The sequence below is a fragment of the Mauremys mutica genome, chromosome 17 (genome assembly GCF_020497125.1).
Source record: "Mauremys mutica isolate MM-2020 ecotype Southern chromosome 17, ASM2049712v1, whole genome shotgun sequence".
NCBI classification, from domain to species: domain Eukaryota; kingdom Metazoa; phylum Chordata; order Testudines; family Geoemydidae; genus Mauremys; species Mauremys mutica.
The window spans coordinates 22,329,102-22,345,776 of NC_059088.1; the positions used below are offsets into that span (position 1 = coordinate 22,329,102).

Consider the following 16,675-nt stretch of genomic DNA (forward strand, 5'->3'; position numbering starts at 1 on the left):
GCTCCCAGCCATGGGTTGCCGGCTCAGCTCCGCTCAGCACCGGGCATCGGCTAGGGGCACAAGCACAGCGGCTGCAGCCTATGGTGCTGCGCTCCTGCCAGGGCAGCAATCGCACCAGTTCTGTCCTTGTCCACTTTCTCCGGGCCTTTCGGCCTGTTCGTTAGCCAACAAGGAGCTGTGCCACAGCGCCTGGGGCTGGGGGTGTCCGGGGACTCGTCCGCCACTGCTCGGAGCCGGGCTAAAGCTGCGAGGCCTGCAGAAGCCAGCTTAGAGCCGGGCTCCCCGCCTCGCCCTCAATACTTCTGCGGGCTGATCTATACCCTGGCACCCCCCTGTTCCACAGCCGGGGGTGACACGCATGTAACTGACACGTATCCCTTCTGACGGGGGAGGAAACAGGACTGGAAGCCAATCCGCGTTGAAAAGAAAAAGGGAAAGGAGGGGTGTATCGACGCAATAGGAACTCCGCTGTATGGGGCAGCTTTAGATGGGTTCAGCTGATGCAATGCACCCTGCCCCCGCCCCACACCACAAATACACACATGAATAATCCAGACACACGCGACCAAAGACAGACACACACACGAAACCAAAGACATTATCTATCGAAACCTAGACACACACATATACACAACAGCAAAGATGTACAAATAAACACACACACAGACAAGGTTATCGCACATATTAAAAAAAGGCACAGACAGGCAGACAGACCCACACAGGCATGTTATATATCAAAACACAGACACATACACACAAAAGCAAAGACACGCACAAACACACACACACGATTAATCCAGAGACACACACGCAAATACACACATTGTTAATCCAGACACACACACACACACATCAAAACACAAACACACACATAAAAAAAGACAAAAAGACAGACACACAAGACACATTATCTCACACAGATAATGTGCAGCTCCAACCTCGCAGACCAGCTGTTCCCACCCTGCAGACCCCAGGGACGGTCCGTAGTTCCCTGCCGTGGGAATTCCTCGGGAACCCGCGTGGGCTACGATGCTGGCGTGGCTCTTTCGGAACCGAGAGGCGAGGATGTCCCGGTTTGGGAAACCGTTTACATTCCGCCTTCCAAACGCCAGCTTCAGAACCCGACGGGCCGGATCCTGTTCTCCGCATCAATGCGCAGTGACCCCACTGATGGCCAGAACATTTACACAGCGGGGGTGACTGAGATCAGGATCCGGTTTGCGAGGGGAAATCAGGCCATGAGGGACGTGGTTGCAGTGACAGACGGGGGGCTTGTCAAACAGCCAGCTGGGCGGTGCGGAAAGGCATAGAATCGGTAGCCTCCAAGCCTGCCGTCCGTGCCTCAGCCTTGGAGAGAGAGGGGAGCTCGATCTCCATGGTCCATTTGGACCATGACCCCTCTGGGATGCTAATGACCCAGAAGCCCCTGGACATCTGGCCAGAGCCCTGCCACCCAGTCAGCGCACCATTCCCTAGCATGCACATCGGCAAACAGACATGGCACCCACACGCACCCGACACCCTGAGCTGCTCTGAAAAGCTGCATTCAAGATGGGTTGTGGCTGGTAGAAGCCAGACTTCAGCCTCCACTTCACCCCCGAGCCAGGCCTTCCCCACCTGAAGGAAGATTTTGGATGGGAATCGTACATAGCACCTTCCGTCTGAGGGGCAGGAAACGGCCTGCCAATGCAAATCGACTCAGCCTCGCAATAACCCCCCAGCGAGCCGGTTGGACTTTATCACCATTTTACAGATGGGGAAACTGAGGCGTGGAGAGGGGTTGTGCTTTGTTCAAGGTCCCCCAGTGAGCAGAACCAGGAACAGAACCCAGGTGTCCTGACTCCCTGGCCCCATTCTGCTCCAACCACTAACCCCTACTCCCCTCCCAGAGCCAAGGACAGAACCCAGGTGTCCTAACTCCTAGCCTCCACTGTCTAACTCACTACCTGCTAGACCCACTGCCCTCCCAGAGCAAGGAACAAGGGGCCAAGATTTCCAAAAGTAATTACTGATTCGGGGAGCCCCTTAAAGTAGCCTGATCTACATGGGGCAGCTGTCCTGAATGGTCTGAGTCCAGCCCCGTCAAGTGTTTCAGGTCAGGCTCCCAAAATCACTAGCCCCCTTTGACAATCTTGGCAGGAGACTTGACCACCACCCGTCTGCTACATACCAAATCCCACACCTTCCTAGAGAGTGGCAAGAGAAACCTGGAGCCCTGACTCCCACATCCCAGCTCTAAGTACTAGACTCTGCTCCCTGACCACCAATCTCCCCTGCTCTAACCACTAGACCGTGCTCCCTGCTAGAGCAGGGCACGAGAACCCAGGCGTCCCGCCTGCCTGCCCTGGGCCATAACCCCCCCTCACCGCCACACACCAGGGCCGTTCAGCTCCGAGCCCGCCAGCTCGCTGCTCCAGGTGGCCCTTTATCTCCCATCTCCCCCCAAAACCACCCACCTCTCATGGTGCCGGCGGCGCGAGCGGCTCTGCAGGGCGGCTTCGGCTGGGGAGGGCACCGGCAGCACCTGCCTCTGGCTGCCAGCTGGGGAGCTCAGCGCGGGGCCCGGGGTGCCATGCTCTGCCCAGGGCTGCTTGCATTAGAAAGCAGCCTCGCAAGCACAGGTGGCTTTGCAAGACCGGTTGACAGGCGTCCCCCCCGGCCAATCAGGGCCCCCGCCATGCACTGGGGCTAACCAATGGCAGCTGACTGGAAAGTTCCAAAGCCACAAGCCACAAGAGGCCAAGTTTCCATTGCTGAGTGCGAAGGGCTGGGGGAGAGGGGGGTGGCCCGGCCGGGGGTTCGAGCCCTGGGCCCGGCCAGCCTGTGCTTCTCCGGGGAGAGCCCGTGACTCTCTCCTGCATTAAAACCTGTGCCCCCTTCTCCAGCACAGGGCTCTTTCCAACACACTCACAGCCCCCCGGGCGGTGGGTTGGCACCAGCAGTGCTCGATTTGTAACGGAAGAGGTGCCGGGGCTCTAGGATGACCAGATGACATGAACAAAATATCGGGACACATGGGGGGCAGGTCCGGAGCGCCGCTGAAGCAAAAAAAAAAAAAAAAGCCCCGAGCCAGAATATTGGGACAAATGGCGTCCTGACCATACATCCATCGGGATGCGGGACAATTGACTGAATATCAGGACGGTCGCAATTTTATCAGGACGTCTGGTCACCCTACAGGGCTCAAGCAAATATTTTACCTTCATAACTGAACTGCCGAGCCCAGCTGTGCTGGGCTCTGATCTGCTCAGCCCTGGCAAACTCTGGCACAAATTAAGCACTGGGCACCAGGGTCTCCATTTCAAAACTAGGGAAACTGAGGCGCTGCACAAAGTGTGTGTGTGGGGGGGGGGTGACTTGCCCAGCAATACGTGGGGTCAAGCTACGATCAGAGGCCAGGTATTCCGGTCTTCTTCCAGCCTTCCCCTCTCAAACCTCTCTAGACTCCCTAGACTCCCCTAGAGCAGGGAAAAGAGTGCAGGAGTCCTGACTTGACGCCGCTGGCGCTACCCACTAGCCCCCCACTCTCCTCCCAGAGCTGGCAAGAGACAAATCCAGCAGTTCTGGTTCCCAGCTGCCCTATTTTAATCACTTCCCTTCCAGGGCTGAGGAGAGAACCCGGGAGTTCTGGCTCCTGGCAGCGTGCTCTAACCACTAGGCAGCACTCCCCTCCCAGAGTCAGGAGCAGAACACAGGCGCCTCAATCCTTCAGTGAATTTAACCCAGTCTTTTTTATATCATAGAATCATAGACTATCAGGGTTGGAAGAGACCTCAGGAGGTTCTAGTCCAACCCCCTGCTCAAAGCAGGACCAACCCCAACTAAATCGTGTGTGTATATAGATAAACACATCTTCCCCTCCCACCCCCGGAAACTTCTGGTGTCATTTTGTGACCTGCTTTCCCTCCAGCCACAGCCCAGAGGGCAGAATCATCAACTTCGCTCCCAGGGCCCAGGCTTGGCCATGTGGTGAGCTGTTAGTAGTGTCAGGCTTGCAGCTGCTACACCGATTGGCAGGGTGGGAGGACGTGGAGGCCGGCGGGGCCACCAGCAGAGGAAAAGGTAACCCACGTGCGGATCAAGCCCAAGGCGTGAGCCACAACAGCGCCTCAGCTCTGCATCCCGGAGCCTCAGTGACACAGGGAAAACCACCCGCCCCGATGTGAACGGCAGCACCGCATCCGCCCTGTCTACAGCACCCTGCAGCCCAGCACACTTCAGGAACTCTGGGCGTGTGACGGCGCTGCAATGCAGCCACCTCTGGTGTGGAACGTGGCAGCCGTTCAACACAACAGGGTGGGTCAAGGGAACCGAGAAGAATTTTGTATGCAAGGGAATATTAGCGAGGCCGAATAGAACGAACTAGGGTTTTATAGACTGGTGGGGGGGAGGTGCCAGAGGTTAACGTGTGTTTTACTGGGTGCGAGGCAAATCTACACAGCTATTGGTCCAAATGGGGTAACTGAAAAAATACTAAATACAATCCCAGCCCTTTAAAATCCCTCCAGTTCTCTCCTAGTGAATTACACTGAGTTCCAGGGCCACAGCTCTTTATATACCGATCCTCCCTGTGCTGCTCATGCTCCCGCAGGGTCGCCGCCTGGCATACACAGCGCACTGATCCTGGCCGGGCCGTGGCACGGTGCGGGTATCAAGTCAGCACATCTAACCCTGGAGCGCCGGCGACACGGGAAACGCCGCACACTCAGATCAACAGACCCAGGCACGGCCGCTTCCCCGGCAAGCTCAGGGCGAGTGGAGACTCTGCAAGGCACCAGAGCCACCATCAGGGGGCGGCAGGGAGATGACGGACAACAGACTAAGCAATGGCAACCGTCTCTGCTCTGCTCTAACCAGGTCCAGCCAAGGAGAAGCATAAGTGCATTCAGCTGCTGGGAGGCCCATGTCATCCTGTTTTACAGGTGGGGAGATGGAGCTTCAGAGCCCAGGAAAGGGATTTGCCCAGGGTAACACAGCAAGTCCCAGGCAGAGCTGGGAACAGAACCCAGGAGTCCTGCTTCTCAGTATCCTTTGCTATAACCACTAGACTGCACTCCCTTCCTACAACCGGGACTAGAACCCAGGAGTCCCGACTCATAGCACCCTCTGCGATAACCACTAGACCGCACTCCCTTCCTACAACCGGGACTAGAACCCAGGAGTCCTGACTCATAGTACCCTCTGCGATAACCACTAGACCGCACTCCCTTCCTACAACCGGGACTAGAACCCAGGAGTCCCGACTCATAGCACCCTCTGCGATAACCACTAGACCGCACTCCCTTCCTACAACCGGGACTAGAACCCAGGAGTCCTGACTCATAGTACCCTCTGCGATAACCACTAGACCGCACTCCCTTCCTACAACCAGGACTAGAACCCAGGAGTCCTGACTCATAGCCCCCTCTGCTATAACCACTAGACCGCACTCTCTTCCTACAACCGGGACTAGAACCCAGGAGTCCTGCCGCCCAGCCCCTTCAGCTGACCGCTAGGCAGCGCTGCCTCCCTGATGGTGTGCATGGCGAAGCTCAGTGCACACCCGGCGTGTGCCCGGCTGCAGAGGAAGGGCTGGGCGGAAGGAGGGCGCTCGCACACCTGCCGTGGAAACCCTTGTGGTTTGCCCTGCACCTGCACAGAAAGGTTTCCGGCCAGTTCCCAACCCCGGCGCCAGGGGCCCGATGCATCGGCAGGGCACGCAGCTCCTGGGGGCACAGACGCCTGCTGTCTCTGAAGAGCAGCAAAGCAGGCCCTGGCCGAGGGGCACCCCACAACAATACAGGCCTCCTGAAATGCCTAGGCCCTGCAGGGGGTGAGATGGGTGCCCATGGCTCACCAAGTCTTTTGGTCTCTCAGCTCAGGGTCCTCGTCCTGGGGGAGGTGCAGGGAGGGGTCCCCTAGGAGCCAGACAGGACCTGGCCCCCCTCAGCTCACGGAAGCAGGGCTCGAACCGGAGAGGCGGCAGGTTCTCCAGCCCCACGCACCAGCCAGGGCCCTGCTAACGCCCGCCCCCACCCACCCCCTCCCAGGCACAACGCAGACACCAACGGAGCCGCGCAGCCCGCTGGGAAGGGCTCAGCTGATTCAACGCCCACTGCCTTGGCATGGTCCCCATCCCCCCAGCCAGATCCCCACCCCCACCCCCGGGACCCTCCTGAGGAAGTGGCCTGCACCCCCCCACCCCGCCCCCAGCTCAGCCCCAGGGCAGCTGTGCTTTGGTTCTCTCCCTGTGGCGAGGTGGGGGGAGGGGGCCCAGCCTCTGCAGCAGGTGGGCTGGGGAGAGAGCACCCCCCCTCCAGACTTCCTTCTCCCCCCCCCACGCCGGCCTCAGGAGCATTCACACCTCGGGACGAGTTAACCGCAGCGCTGTGAAAACCAAACCTGCCACTCACCGCAGCGCCTGCCTTTGCCTCGCGCCCCCCCCTCCCCACCGCGCACGGCAGGGGCTCTGGCTGAGGGAGCCCCCAGGCAGAGCCAGGGAGAAATGGGCCCCCCTCCCCTCCTGCTGCCAGCCCCAGCGAGGCCCAGCCAGCCCCAGCAGCAGGGGGTTAAACAGGGCAGGCCGGCGAGAAAAGGAACGGCAGGGGCAGTGCACCTCCGGGACGCCCTGCTGCAGACAGGCGGGCACCCAGACCTGGAGCTTGCCAAGGCAGGGCTGGCTCTGAGCATCGCCGGGCTGGGTAGCCACTGCTTGCCCCGAGCGCCCGGTCTAAGCCAGTGGCGAAGCCGGGATCAGGGGCAGGTTGTTGCAGTCACCAGGGCCTGCCACTAGGGGGTGAAACAACCACTGGCACTAAGCCCCCGTAACTGGGTGTGCGTTAAGACCCCACAGCTGGTTGCGCCCTTAATCTCCCTCCTCGTGGGTTGAGACCCTCCGTCTGCCACCTAACACCACAATGCCCTTGAGCAGGCACCGAACCCACAGCCCCCTCGTTCCAAACGCACGAGCCTCAGCTGCAGCTCATCTGTTAGCCCAGAGGCAGCGGCCGACTCAACCTCTTTGCATAATCCAGCCACCAGAAGGAGACAGAGCACACCAGACGATACTCTAATGATGGCAACTCCCATGCTTCAGGCCTTCAGGGTCAGGAAGGAATCGCTGGGCGGCATCACAGGGCTGGACACGTGGCCTTTCTGTGCAGCACCAAGCGCTGGCTGCTGCTGCGGGGTTTGGCAGGCACAGATGCCAGAAAAATCTGGCATGCAAGAGACTTGCGAAGCCGATATTGCAAGGATGGTGTTTACCCAGCCCAGTTTGGAAACATCCCCGGCGTTGTCCCCGTTTCCGTCGGCCCAGCCAAAGAGAGGTTGGAACAGCAAGTACAGGAGGAGCTGGGTGTAATATATGCAAGATCTATCAGCTCCTCTTGGGAGCGAGGGGGGGTGGCGTCTGGGTTCTTGGCCTCCGTCCTGCTTCTCCCGACGGCGCCCGCCCGTGCCCCAACGCACCAGCTCGTCAAAGCTGGGACAAGACTGTTCCACCGCCTGCGAAAGATCTCGCCCCCCCGGGTGGGGCAGTTCCTAAAGACACACGCTCAGCTCTGGCACCCCCTGCGGGGGGGGGGAACCTGGGGCACTCTGGACCAACGTCCCACTTCCGCTTTGAGTAGCTCGTGTCGGCCGAGTTCACTGGACCCCTCCATTTTCACCACCCGTTCCCAAGGTGCCATCCTCCCCTCCCCCTCTGTGTCAACCCCCACCCTCCCCTCCTGCCTCATAACAGGGGCTCTGGGTCCCCTCTCCCCATGCCAAGGGCTCTTTGTCCCCCATCGCCCCCTTCCCCTTCAGGCTCCCTAACACTTGGCTGTCACGTGACTGTATCTCGGGAATCCCCGGCTCAAATAACTCCCATTTTGGACCAGCAGCCCTGCCCCCCAGCCCCACCCCACCCCGGCGAGGCCCAGCAGGTGGGTTTTACAGCCCTGAGACAAAGCCGGCTGCTATGGGGTACGCGAGTTGCAATGGTAACTCTACCCTGCTGTCACACAGGGTGACCCGACGGCATGAGCCCGTTTCAGGCGTGAGCTGGCTGCATCTACATTGCGAGAAGAGGCCACAGACTAATATCAACCAGCTACTGAGCTCTGGGGTATTACAAGACTCTATAATTAATTAACCAACCTCTCCCTTGCTTATTAGCCCTTTATAAACAGAACCGTAGTCATGAGCAAGGAACTGCCCAACTCCCGAGAGTCAGCCAGGTATCACTGTCCACACTGTACTGGAGGGAAACTGAGGCACGGTGCGGGTGCCTGGCTTGATTTCAACAATATCAGGAGTCCTAGTCCCCCGTGCTCAGCCCACTAGGCCACGCTGCGTCTGCTACAACACATCCCCACATGAGCCAAGAGGGTCTAGGTTGTGCTGGGCTTTGCAGATCTTCCTTGTGCCTCAATTCGGGGCAGGGCCCGAGATCCCCATTGGGGCAGGATGCCTGGGACAGTGCAAAGGTGGAGAGGCCCGTTGGCGGGAATTGTACTTACATGTGTGCGTCTTCTTCATGGCGATCGGGCCTGCAACCAAGAGAGAGATGGGGTGAGACGGCAGCAACAGTAGGACCCCTGCAGGCATCCCCCCCACGAGCCTGCCATCTCTCCCAAATGGCTACTGAAGCTGCATGGGGAAATTGAGGCACCAAGAGGGCCCACCAGCCCCTTAGAATAGAACCCAGGGGACTGATTACCAGTCCTCCCAGCCTCAACTAACCCACTAGCCCCCACTCCCCTCCCAGAGCTGGGAATAGAACCCAGGAGTCCTGGCTCTCGGCCCCCCCTGCTCTAACCACTAGACCCTCCAGGAGAAATGCTCTACAACCCATTCCCTACCCCAATTTATCCAGCACCTCCTGCTTTGAGTGAAAATGCTCCAGGGGCCAGGCCTCAAAGCAGACCTTACAGCAGAGACCAGTCAGAGCATTGGGGAACGACCCACACAAAGCGCTCGATGTGTTGAAACAATATTATTATCGTTGTTTGCACTGGGGTAGCGCCGAGGTGTCTCATTCACGAACCAGGTCCCCACGGTGCTAGGTGCTGTACATTATTGATTAGGTGTATTACGGTAGCACCCAAGAGCCCCGGTCACAAACCAGGCCCCCCTGGCGCCAGGCGCTGTACATTATTGATTAGGTGTATTACGGTAGCACCCAGGAGCCCCAGTCACAAACCAGGCCCCCCGGGCGCCAGGGGCTGTACATTATTGATTAGGTGTATTACGGTAGCACCCAGGAGCCCGTCACAAACCAGGCCCCCCGGGCGCCATGCGCTGTACAAACGCAGAACAAAAAGACGGCCCCCACTCCAACGAGCTGACAATCTAAATGCAAGACCTGCCGGACCAAGCCAGCTGGGGGAGCGCAGTGAGCACCCCCCTGCTCGGGCTGGAGGGCCGGGCTCGCAGCATGGCCGCAGGCCAGAGCCGGCAGCGGAGTTCTGAAGGTGTAAGGAGGGCCAGGAGGGAGGAGATGAGCTGGTTTCACAGACATTTGCGGCGAGCTCCTCCCAGGCGCACGGGGCAGCACGGGAGAGCGCGCCAAGGGGCTGGTGTGAGAACGGACCAGGTGGGCGCTGGAGGCTGGGACCATGGGCTGAGCGGAGGGGGGAGTGAATGCAGGATGGCAGGGAGGGAGGGGACAGGCTGCCAAGGACCTGGAAGGGCAGCCAAGCAGCTTGCGGTGGACGAGGCAGCCAGAGGAGGGAAGCGGAGAGGGGGGTGAGATGGGAAAGCCCCGGGCTCGGAGGACGAGGCTTGCAGCGGCCTGCACGCGCCAAGGCCAGAGAGGAGGGGGGCAGGGTGGTGCCGCAAGACACCGAGGGCCGGGGCGAGCTGAGGGGAAAGACCAGAGCTTTTCATTATTCAGTGGGAGCCATCGCTTACTGACTGATCTCTCCCCATAAGCACATGCCCACCACCCTGATTAATAACTCAGTGACCGGGTGGGCATTATCAGACTGATTAATAATTAACTCAGGAATAAGCTATGCCGCACTGTTCCTGGTGGGACGGTAGCGGATCTCAGAAACCCCCTGCAGTCACACAGTCGTTAGGGGGCAAGCTTGGGAATCGGGAGACCCGGGTTCAAGTCCCTGCTCTTCCACAGACTTCCTGCGTGACTTTGGGCAACTCACTTAGCTTCTCTGTGCCTCAGTTTCCCCCTGGACAATGAGACTAACCGCATGTCTTGCCTCCCAAGGGGGGGGGGATGAAGCACTTGGTTACTAAGATACGGGAGGCCAGGTAAGTACCTCAGATAGATGGGGGTGCACAGGAGTGGATGGAAAGACAGATGGTGGTGTATGGAGATGGATGGACAGACTGATAGGGTTATAGGTATAGATGGGGTGCGTGGGGATGGATGGATGGACAGACAGGTGGGGGTAGGAGTACAGATGGAGATGGGGCTGGAGAGCTGAAGCTGTCTGGGTAGACAGTCAGACGGGGGAGCTGCATCGGGATGGACAGAGGGGGTGGATGGGGATGGACGGCTCGTTTTCTCTTAGGGCAGAGCGGAGGAGGACATAACCAGGCAGGGACAACCCGCGTGGTCGTCCAGCTTCCTCGGGGACTGGAGAGACGCTAAAACCGCACAGAAAGGCCTTGTGCTCCCAGGCAGCAGAGAGCATTGAGGGCACTGTGTGGGGCAGAAATCCCGCTGCCTGCGTGGGACCGGACGGATTCTGGGGGCTGGTGAGAGAGGCAGCATCAGCATCGATACCCCCTGGAATCGCACATCTCGCCGGAGGGGCTGCAAGCGCGCTACAAAACATGGGGCAGGATCAGCCCCCCCGACACGCCCAAGGTCACGAGTCTGCGGCAAAGCTGGGAATGGAACCCAGGAGTCCTGACTCCCCAGTCCCACTGCTCTAACCACTGGACCCCACCCCCTCCCTCCGCAGAACTTGCCAAGCCTGCTACGCTCTAGGACCCTGCGGGGTCAGTTCTACCAGGGAGCATGTGGGGCAGACCACAGCCCAGCCCAGCCTGCCTGCGCCCCACAGCACCTGGACCCGGGCAGCACGAAACCTCGTGGCCCCTGGGACTGAGCCACAGAGACGCAGCATCCTCCCCCCTCAGCCTCCCCAGCACCCACCTCCTCCCCTCCTCCGCGCGTTGTAATTTACTTAGCGAGTTTCCACTTCCCCTCCCCCTCCAGGCACCAAGGTACACCCCAGAGCTGGGGGACGGGGGTAGGGCTGGGATAGCGGGTGGGGGCTGGGATCGAGGGGGCATCGGCAGACCTAGGGAGCCCACATCTGGGACAGTGAGAGAAACATCTCAATCCTGGGCCGCAGCCCCGTCCTATCCCAGCCCCGGCCCCCAGCTCTGCCCGTGCCCCTCAATCCCAACCCACAGCCCCCCCATCCCAGCCCCTCCCCCCAGCTCTGCCCGTGCCCCTCAATCCCAACCCGCAGCCCCGTCCTATCCCAGCCCCGCCCCCCGCTCTGCCCGTGCCCCTCAATCCCAACCCACAGCCCCCTCCTATCCCAGCCCTGCCCCCCAGCTCTGTCGGTGCCCCTCAATCCCAACCCGCAGCCCCCTCCTATCCCAGCCCTGCCCCCCAGCTCTGCCCGTGCCCCTCAATCCCAACCCGCAGCCCCCTCCTATCCCAGCCCCGCCCCCCCCAGCTCTGCCCGTGCCCCTCAATCCTGACCCACAGCCCCCTGCTATCCCAGCCCCGCCCCCCAGCTCTGTCGGTGCCCCTCAATCCCAACCCATAGCCCCCTCCTATCCCAGCCCTGCCCCCCAGCTCTGCCCGTGCCCCTCAATCCCGACCCACAGCCCCCTCCTATCCCAGCCCCGCCCCCCAGCTCTGTCAGTGCCCCTCAATCCCAACCCGCAGCCCCCCCGCTCTGCCCGTGCCCCTCAATCCCGCCCCGCAGCCCCCTCCTCCCCCCGCCCCTCCCCCCAGCTCTGCCCTTGCCCCTCAATCCCAACCCGCAGCCCCCTCCTATTCCAGCCCCTCCCCCCAGCTCTGCCAGTGCCCCTCAATCCCGACCCACCGACTATAACAAAGGGTTAATTGCGCCCCCACCCCCGCCCCCGAAAGGGGAAATCAATCTGATTAGCTTGCTGAGCACTGGGGCCCGGAGAAAGCCGCACGTTCGCCACGCCGCCCTCCTAAGCAGCTTTGCTATTTTCGCTCCTCGCCTTAACCCCCATGGCTCCGGGGCCATCTCTGCGCAGGCCTGGAGCCGGTTCCCCAGCACGGGGCTGGCCGAGCGGCCAGAGCTCCCCCCAGAGGGACCCACCCAGGGTGGGCAGTTGGGGCTGCAAGGTGCACTCAGGGGCCTGTGTGTCCTCCGCTGCGGCCGGAGAGTCCAGCCCTGTGTGCAGGGGAAGTGGGTCTGGCCTCAGGCCTGGCCCTTTCTCCCCCAAACAGCTGGCGGTTTGGGGGGCTGGAGGGGGGGGGGCTGCCTTACTAGGAGCTGAGACTGTCCCGGCTCACTTTGCCGAAGCTGGAAGTGGAGACCTCCCTCACACCCGCCCCCGATTCACGGCCCTCTCCCCATCTGGGACGTGCTCCCCACTCAAGGGCAGAGACACTTCACAGCAGCCGGAACTATCAAGGGGTCTGATCCCCCTCAGGGGGAGGGAGGGAGGGTAACAGGGGCACCGATCCCCCTCGGGGCGGGTCAGCCGTGGCACCGGGCATCTGATGGTCCCAGAGTTTCCTCCTGCAGATTTTAGTTCATTTCCCTTTTCCAAGCCCCCCTCCCACCCTCACAGGCCGGAGCGGAGCTGGCCCAGTTTAAGCCAGTGCCCGTGGGCCTTTCACAGTGTTTGTGGGGTGGGGGCGTTTTTGAATTTGTGGCAGGGACCACGGTGCTCTCGTCCAATCAGGCAGCCCAGCCAGTGGCAGGCGGCCCCCGCCTCCAATCAGAAGGGCTCACGTACCAGCCACGTGCGAGGCCGAGAGTTAGTGGCACAAGATAGTGAAGAATTGGAGAAAAATCTCAGGCCGAAAGAGACGAGATCCCGCCCCCCACTCTTGTACCCCCATGGCAGGGGGCTCTGCGGGACAGCGGCTGTCTCACTCTGGACCGTGGGGGCCCTGATCTCAGTCCTGGGGCCTGTACGGCCCAGTCCTGGGTCGCGTATGGCCCCTGGCTCCCCTGATCTCGGAACTGGAGCCTGTACAACCTCTGGGTCCCTGTGGGGAGCCTGATCTTGGTCCGGGTTTAGGCAGCGCCTGGCACAAGGGGGACCCCGATCTCGGGGTGGGGGCAGATCTATGCAGCACCTAACATAACAGGGACCCCGCTCTAGGTCAGGGTGCAGCACTCGGCACCCTGATCCTGGTCGCAGCCCCTAGGCACGCCTGTACTGTCAGACCCACCCAGGGTCCGACCCTCTGTGCCACCCCGTGCCCACTCAGCTGCCTGCTGCCCCCTTCTGGGCGGGATTTGAACAAGGGGAAGCAGGGCAGGGCGGGGGAGCATGGCCCAACCCCCACGCTGGCCTCGCCTGAACTCCCTGCTTACATAACCCAGCTCCTGGGCCTTGGCTGCCTGCCAGCCACACGTGTCTGAGTCACAGCGCAGGGAGGCACCTGAACAGACATGGGGCCTGGGACCCTTCGCAGCCATTGCCTGCACACCCAGCAGCCACACTGCCTCCCTAGAGCTTTTTATCCCAGTCTGGAGCCACATGCTGAGATGCAGCCACCTCTGGGGTGGGGTGCCAGGGCTGTTCATACAGGGATCCCTCGCCTGGCGCTGAGATGCAGCCACCTCTGGGGTGGGGTGCCAGGGCTGTTCATACAGGGATCCCTCGCCTGGCGCTGAAATGCAGCTGCCTCTGGGGTGGGGTGCCAGGGCTGTTCATACAGGGATCCCCTGCCCAGCACTGAGATGCAGCCACCTCTGGGGTGGGGTGCCAGGGCTGTTCATACAGGGATCCCTCGCCTGGCGCTGAGATGCAGCTGCCTCTGGGGTGGGGTGCCAGGGCTGTCCAAGGGAGCGCCAGAGGGCTTCTACTCCTGATACAAGCTGGCGTCGGCTGGCAGCGCTGCCGGGAGCTTGCGGGCCTGGGCCGGAGCTGCCCGTGGTCGCTGGAGCCGTGCCAGGGCTGCTGAGGGAGGACTGGCCTGGGTGCAATTCCTGCTCCACGGCCCTCTGCAGCCTCCCTATCACATGCTGCAGTGAGGGCTCTGCCAGCCGCCGGGCACCACTGGGAACTGCCGCCTGCTCCCCCCAGCCCTGGCCTGGCCTTTTACATGTCTGCAGAGCTGCCAGTCCAGCAACAGGCGAGCTTCCTGCCACTCCCCTGCCAACCTGGCGGGACCCCCACACACACCTGGGGTGCTCACTCTGGACAGCCGCTCCAGTCCTTGAGTCACCTAGTGCCTACAAGGTGGGCCGGGGGTGAACTCGCAATCTAGGGATTAAAGGATCTGTCTTCCCTCTCCCCCCATCCTCAATCCCAAGAACCAACACAGGACAGATGCCCCAATTCAGACTGTCAGCTCCTAGTGCCCTGGGTTCTGGTCCATGCCTGGAGCTCAGTGCAGTCAGTAATAACAACACCTCGCTAAGGGAGCGTGGGGTTCTGTCCCCCTCCTAGTAGCTGGTCTGTCTAAGAGGATAAGAGTCTACTATAGCTACCAGCTAATGGTGTTGCTCCTTTAGCTCCAGGGGTAGAAGATGGTGCTTGTAGCACAGAAGGTTCCAGGATCATACCCTGCCAGTAGCTCACTGCTGGGAGCCCAAGGCCCTGCCCACATGGCGGAGGGGAAAAAATAGCCAAAATCCATGATCTGAGGCCCCTGCAAAAGCCCACAGAGAACCACATCCCAGGTCACTATAATTTATATTACGGCAGCGCTTGGGAGAGTCATATCAGGCGCTGCAGAGACACAAAGCGAGAGACAGTCCTTGTTCCACCTGAGATCAGGGCCCCGTTGTGCCAGGCGCTGCACAGACACACAGCGAGAGACGGTCCCTGCCCCAGCTGGGATCAGGGCCCCGGCGCACCGGGCGCTGCACAGACACAAGTCAAGACAGTCCCTGCTCCACAGAGCTCACAATCTACTACACAAAGGCAGGCTGATTTCTCCCCATTTTACAGATCGGGGAACTGATGCCAGTGAGAGGAAGGGACTTGCCAGGGCTCGTACAAGAAGTCAGTGGCGGAGCCAGGATTCAAACCCATCTCTCTAGAACCCCAGGCCAGCGGCCAGCTACCCTCTCCCCGCCCAGGAGAGCTGCTCCCATGGCGTAATGGTCGGCACTCAGGACTCTGGCTCCTGCAATCTGCACAGGGAGTATCCAGAACCCACAGCTCTTGTATAATCTCACACCTAGGCAAACAACACGCCCTCGGTAGGCAGCTATTACATAACGACCAACACACACACACCCTGCTGGCTCCCAGGGCTTCGCTGGCACAGGGATCAGACCTCTCCCCAGGCAGGGGGAGGATCCCGTAGGAGCGCGGCTGTCGGGGATGTGCCAATCGTTGCTGTGCAAGGTGCTGCAGCAGCTGACGGCTGGAAGAGCGGGGTGGGATGCAGACCCAAGGCTGCTTTGCTGGTCCCTCAGCTGAGATCCGCTTGTTGGACAGCGACCAAGACGCTCCCCAGTTCAGATCCAGATGGGCTGTTTCAGCATCTGGACTATTACTGGTACCACCTGGTTGTGCGATGGAGGCATAGAAACACCCCTGCCGAGATCAGGGCCGGGGGCGGCCGGAAACCGAGAATTCCATTTAGTCAAAACCTCATAATGAGTCGCATTCGGTTTGATTCCACATCGGGAGGGGCGGGCACAGAGAATCTTCTACAGAACCCCAGAATACCCTGTGCCCTAGTGGTTATGGGGTGCAGAAGGCCCAGGTTCAAATCCCTGCTCTGAATCAGGCAGAGAGGGGATTTGAATCTGTGTCTTGTACGCCCCGGGTGAGTGCTCTACCCACTAGGCCATTGGCTATTCTGGGGTCACCCCCTCCAAAAATTCCACCCCGGATCTGAGAAACTTGCCTGGCAAAAGTTTCATCAAACCCGGTACGTTTCAGCCAACTTCATTTTAAACAAATTAGTATTTTTTGCCAACAAAAAAAACATTTTGTCGAAAAAATTTCCAAACAGCTCCCATCAGCGCACCGTGGTGCTGGGTGCTGCACAGACGCACAGCAAGAGACAGGCCCTGCCCCAGCTGAGATCACGGCCCCATTCTGCCGGGCGCTGCCCAGACACACAGCGAGACAGGCCCTGCCCCAGCTGAGATCAGCGCCCCGTTGTGCCGGGCACTGCACAGACACACAGCAAGAGACCGTCTCTGCCTCACAGCCTAAACAGACAAGATAGACAACAGGAAGATCACAGTTTTCAACCCTGGAGACCTAAGCCCAGATGCAGTGTTAGCTGCAACGCAGGAGGGTAAATTGGGGTGGATGGCGGGGATTTCACACAGCCGAGAAGTGCGTGTCCACATCTCAGACGCCATCCATCGAACAGTCGTCACTCGCACCAGGGCGACCGCCAGTGAGCTGAGAAACCGGCCGGGAAGAATAACTGGGAGCTTTTCAAACGTGAACCTCACCCCACGTCATAGCTGGGCAGAGAGAGGGAGTGACTTGCCCGGTATCGTATATTTGTATGGAGTCAATGGTGGAGTGGGAACCCAGGAGTCCTGCCTCCAACCCCCCGCTCTGCTCTACCCACTAGCGGCTGCTTCCC

At 60.3% G+C, this 16,675-nt stretch overlaps 1 protein-coding gene across 4 annotated transcripts in view; it reads right to left on the minus strand.

The window, feature by feature from the left end:
- The window catches only part of RORC (RAR related orphan receptor C), a 69,410-nt gene that overhangs the window by 40,371 nt on the left and 12,364 nt on the right, over nt 1-16,675 (minus strand). For 2 of the 4 annotated variants that reach the window (XM_044991869.1, XM_044991868.1), the window contains exon 1: nt 8,484-8,571. In XM_044991869.1, coding sequence (XP_044847804.1) covers nt 8,484-8,571 — 88 coding nt within the window. Of the gene's footprint in view, nt 1-2,456; nt 2,481-8,483; nt 8,572-16,675 lie in introns of those variants that run through there. The other 2 variants (XM_044991870.1, XM_044991871.1) reach the window with 2 other exon arrangements.